The sequence below is a fragment of the Aegilops tauschii genome, chromosome 6 (assembly GCF_002575655.3).
Source record: "Aegilops tauschii subsp. strangulata cultivar AL8/78 chromosome 6, Aet v6.0, whole genome shotgun sequence".
Classification (NCBI taxonomy): domain Eukaryota; kingdom Viridiplantae; phylum Streptophyta; class Magnoliopsida; order Poales; family Poaceae; genus Aegilops; species Aegilops tauschii.
Genome location: NC_053040.3, coordinates 13227878 through 13232400, shown reverse-complemented (window position 1 = coordinate 13232400; position 4523 = coordinate 13227878). Strand labels below are relative to the sequence as shown.

Genomic DNA, 4523 nt, shown 5'->3' with positions numbered 1-4523 from the left:
TACAGACTTGGAAACGAGGGAGAATAGAACCCGGAAGTTAAGCGTGCTCAGGCTGGAGTAGTGAGAGGATGGGTGACCGTCCGGGAAGTTAGATGATTTGGAATGATGAGGGGTGATTAGAGATTAGAGGATAAATTGAGCAGTGATGAGGGGTGGTGATTAGAGATTAGAGGTTAAAATAATTCAGAAATTTGAAAATAAAAAAAATAAAAAAACTCGCAAAAAAACCAGGTTTAAACCTGCGGAGGAGGCCTTTAGTCCCGGTCAGCCACGAGAACCGGGACTAAAGGACGGGCCTTTAGTCCCGGTCAGCCACAAGAACCGGGACTAAAGCCTTTAGTCGCGGTTCGTAAGAGGCGCGACTAAAGGGGGGTCTTTAGTCGCGCATATTTAGTCCCGGTTGCACAGCCAGGACTAAAGGCCTTTGCGAACCGGGACTAAAGGCCTTTTTTCTACCAGTGATATGACATCCGATTTATGGCCAAAGAGGTTAAAATAATTCAGAAATTTGAAAATAAAAAAAAATAAAAAAAATTCGCAAAAAAACCAGGTTTAAACCTGCGGAGGAGGCCTTTAGTCCCGGTCAGCCACGAGAACCGGGACTAAAGGACGGGCCTTTAGTCCCGGTCAGCCACAAGAACCGGGACTAAAGCCTTTAGTCGCGGTTCGTAAGAGGCGCGACTAAAGGGGGGTCTTTAGTCGCGCATATTTAGTCCCGGTTGCACAGCCAGGACTAAAGGCCTTTGCGAACCGGGACTAAAGGCCTTTTTTCTACCAGTGATATGACATCCAATTTATGGCCAAAGAGCAAAAACGAAAACAAGGACGAAGAATGTTTTCAATACTCTTGACTAATATATCAATGCAGAACAAGTTTAAGTATATTCTGAAGCCACAATATTCAGAGTTCTCTGAAACTTGACAGTTACCTGGGTGCACAGAGTGCCGATGCATCTTTCTTCAGCGAACTGCACAATGACAGTGAGAAGCAATGCTCCTTCCGGAACACTGGTTCGTGTTTATGTTCAGAAGGATCATTTAGAAGATTGTACAATCTTAACGGCTATTGATGACAGTGTTTTCAGTGGTCGCGGCGAACGACATCAGGTGACCCGTATGAGCATAACCACCATGACGAACATGCAGGTCATCAGAAAGATGAGCAACCACTGGAAGCAGGTTGTCTTGGAGGCCAGCGAGTAGACCTCAGAGGCTCGCGCCGTTGCGCTCCCGGTGCTTGCCAAGCTATGCTCCATGGCTCTCTCAGTGGAATCAAGGATCTGCATCAGTAGTACCCAGCAAGTGAGCTCTCACTAAAAATCCAGCAGAAAGGGAGCTGAGAGAACTTCATCCACATAAGAAACAATCAATGCCACAAGGGAACAGAAAAACCTACCTTCACTGTATCTTGCACGGATTGGTTCACTACAAGGCTACTTTCCTTCAGCTGGCGTGCTAAGTCAACCATTTCGTCTATCAGACTGTCTTGCAGGTTCCTGTGCAGTTAGAAATCCAACATGGTAAGAGGATAGCCACCAAGTATATCCATTTGTTCATCTTGTACAACCCTGAATGTTACATGCTTAGGTCTTAAAAAACATCACAAGAAAATGGTAGATCAAACATAACATTGATTATACTTACACTTTTCATCACAGTAAAATTAGCAAGACCAGTCAATGAACAAATCAGTAAATTGGTTGTTCGTGCGGATAAAAGATAGTGAGAGCATTAAGCCAGAGACTTGGGTCGACGAGAAACTTTGCCAAAAAAAAAAACGGGTGCGTACCTATGCTTCTCAATGTGAGCCTGAGCTTCTGAATCCAATTTAATAGGTGCTCCAGTGTCCCTCTCTTTCCTCTCATTATTGCTTGTACCAGCTTCCACCTGAGCCCTATGTATTTGCATCCATTAATTTATTAAGTTGTAACTGTAAGAAAAGGAAAGGAACAAAAGGGACAAGATTTTACTTACGTTGATCTCCTTCTCAATACTGCTGATAAGGATATTGGACCTTCAACCTTTTCTCTTTCCAAAGAGCTTTCTTCTTTGATCTCATCAACTGGATCGTCATTTTCTGTCTGCATCCATAAGTTTGTAATGGAGGTGCTATAAGCTAGACTGTAGGAGTAATGGTGGCATGTACTGATCTGAGAAATCAGTTCAAATAAAGAGTCTAGGGACATCATATGCCGTGCTCGTAATTAGGTTATGTAGCGTGAATGTGGACGAATTCAGCATATCAATATCAATATGAATCGACGTGATAAAACATACCACTGGAGCAGAAAATGTGGCAGCTAGCGCCTCAATCTTTTCTGAATACTCACTGAGCTTAGCTTTCGAAACTCTGGATCAAGAAAAAACTCATGAATGGGCATGTTCTGATCATGGGGAAATGCTCATAAACAGCAAAGGGTAACTTGCTTTGCTTCAGACATTACTCTGACGGTCTGACCAGACATTTTCATCATCAAAATCCAGGGCATCAAATGGAAGGTCATAAAAAATTATAGTCTGAACCTCATGTATGATTTCTTTTGTCAAGTATAAGAAGTGTATCTTACATATACAGCAGTGGCGGTGCTACATGTTGTCTTGATGTCAAGTGACATCACATAACTTGGGTTTGCTGCACTACTACACTTACATTCAACTGTACCTTGTCTACATATATCCACATGTATATAGCTTTGACATCACTAGCTCTGACTGCTAGCCACTGATATACAGTATAAAGATTTTCATGAACATTTTGCTAATAAATCTAAAAGTAGAAGAGTATCCAGATTGTCATGCCTTCATTGAGTGGGGAATCATGGATCCTTTTACAAGGGTACATTAGCCAGTGTACGCTCAGAAAAACTTCAAAAAATGCAAGGGAAAACTTATACTGGTGTTGAAATTAAGGAGTTCCTATCTGTTATTTGTAAAATTATGGGTCCTCAACAAATGTTAGCTGGAACACAGATTGCAGGCTGTACCACAGTCAACATATTAATATTCCCAAAAGGCATACAAAACTAAGTCATCTGAGAACACAGAAACCCATGGAGTACCTTGGTACTCCTTCAGTTGTAATTTCTGCTCCAAGCTGCTCCAATAGCTCCCTGGCTGTGGATATGTACTGTAATTGGAGGCTGTCAGTGCCAGCACACACCAGCAAAAAATGATAAAGATTAAAGAGAGAGTATTCATCAGCTACCATCCGTTAAAACTGAGCAAAAACATAATGAAGCAAAGCAAATTCCATCACTGAATTTTCATCACATTCATCTTAACAACAGCAAAAAGATTCACAGGTTATCTGTATCTTCCTTCTCCAGCTAAGTAAGTTACAGAACATAGCCTGCTCAATCGTTGAACAGAAACGGAGCATGGAGCAAATCTAATGAGATTAGAGGAGCTACACTTACATGGGCAAGCTTGGCCTGATTCTGCTGCTGAGGAGCCTCCTGAAGCAGCCTTCTCAGGTTCACTTCGACCTTGCTGAACACCATGATCAGCTGAATCATTTAAAGGGGGCACACCATATTAAACCATATACAGAGGAGCAAAAAACAGATTTCAGATTTAAGCAAATTCATTTTGCCTCCTAATAGAGAAGCACTACAGAAAGTCCGACCAGCAACGGTGAGACTACTGGATTGCGGGGAAATGGGCTCCGGGCACTACTAAGGATCTTTCCAAGAGGACATGAACATACAAGATGTGAGCAATGGTCAGGTCAACTGTAAGAAGCAAGAAAAAAATAGTTAAACTACTAGAACATGTGAATGAACCTTGATGCAAAGTTCTTCAGATACGCATCGGCAACAAATTCACAATATCTTGCACATCTGAATCCAACCACTGAGTTAACAGCACCAATGCATACAGAACTTGTCACCAACAAATCTGATGAATATAACCTCTCACTGCAGAATGGATTCGGCGCCGCGGGTGGGATCTCTCGTGTTCGGCTGCTCGGAGACGAGAGATGCCCGCCGAAGCACCACCATGAGACGGCACCGAATCGGACGCGCCCGTGCTCCCCCAGCTCTCGTCCCGTCAGATTGAATCGGTGGCGGAAGGAGGAGCACGCGGCGAGCGTTGGTGGTGCGGTTCGGGAACGATGCGGGTGGGGAGTGCGAGGCTGATGAGGCCAGATCCACGGCGGTGAGGCGCCGGCCAGCTAGCGCGGCGGACGCAGGCTCTACAGGGGGCAGGCGGGCACGGCGGACGGGCGGAGCACCACCGACGAGCTTCGGCGGTGAAGAGTTTTTTTACTCCTAGATTGTTTTCTTTTTCCAATAAAAAACTCTTAGATAATTTCATCAGAGGTAAAGTTGAATACCCAAAATTCGGTCACTAAACTTGTCCTAAGAGTTCACGTACGGTCCCTCATACTCCCTCTACTTAAGACTAATCGCAATGTGTAGTAACTAGTCTATGTTACTACCTCACACCTCTATAGTGGGGAGTAATATATATGTAGCGTCATGCAACACTTTATTTATTAGGTTATAGACTCATCTTATCTT

At 43.6% G+C, this 4523-nt stretch overlaps 1 protein-coding gene across 9 annotated transcripts; it reads right to left on the bottom strand.

The window, feature by feature from the left end:
• Positions 1 to 822: 822 nt before the first annotated feature.
• LOC109784579 (uncharacterized) lies at positions 823 to 4297 on the bottom strand. Of its 9 annotated transcripts, none has more exons than XM_040391655.2 (9): positions 3783 to 4297; positions 3626 to 3682; positions 3417 to 3506; positions 3060 to 3127; positions 2278 to 2350; positions 1975 to 2081; positions 1790 to 1894; positions 1397 to 1496; positions 823 to 1280 (listed from the first exon to the last, which is right to left on the bottom strand). In XM_040391655.2, the coding sequence occupies exons 3-9, from the start codon at positions 3498 to 3500 to the stop codon at positions 1104 to 1106; spliced, it is 714 nt and encodes a 237-aa protein (XP_040247589.1). In that variant the 5' UTR covers positions 3501 to 3506; positions 3626 to 3682; positions 3783 to 4297; the 3' UTR covers positions 823 to 1103. The 9 variants fall into 9 exon arrangements, with proteins under 9 accessions (XP_040247589.1, XP_020198770.1, XP_045085471.1 ...); XM_020343181.3 differs by lacking the exon at positions 3626 to 3682 and having other exon boundaries at positions 3783 to 3839; positions 3912 to 4297; XM_045229536.1 differs by having other exon boundaries at positions 3626 to 4297.
• Between the last annotated feature and the right edge of the window lie 226 nt (positions 4298 to 4523).

What these genes read in the sequence shown, in the direction of transcription:
- LOC109784579 (XM_073500820.1), bottom strand. Translation starts at nt 3,515, where the DNA reads ATGATTCAGCTGATCATGGTGTTCAGCAAGGTCGAAGTGAACCTGAGA. An exon ending in ATCAGGCCAAGCTTGCCCAT is followed by an intron (nt 3,128 to 3,416) that starts GTAAGTGTAGCT and finishes CTCCAATTACAG; the next exon opens with TACATATCCACAGCCAGGGA. An exon ending in ACAACTGAAGGAGTACCAAG is followed by an intron (nt 2,351 to 3,059) that starts GTACTCCATGGG and finishes TTCTTGATCCAG; the next exon opens with AGTTTCGAAAGCTAAGCTCA.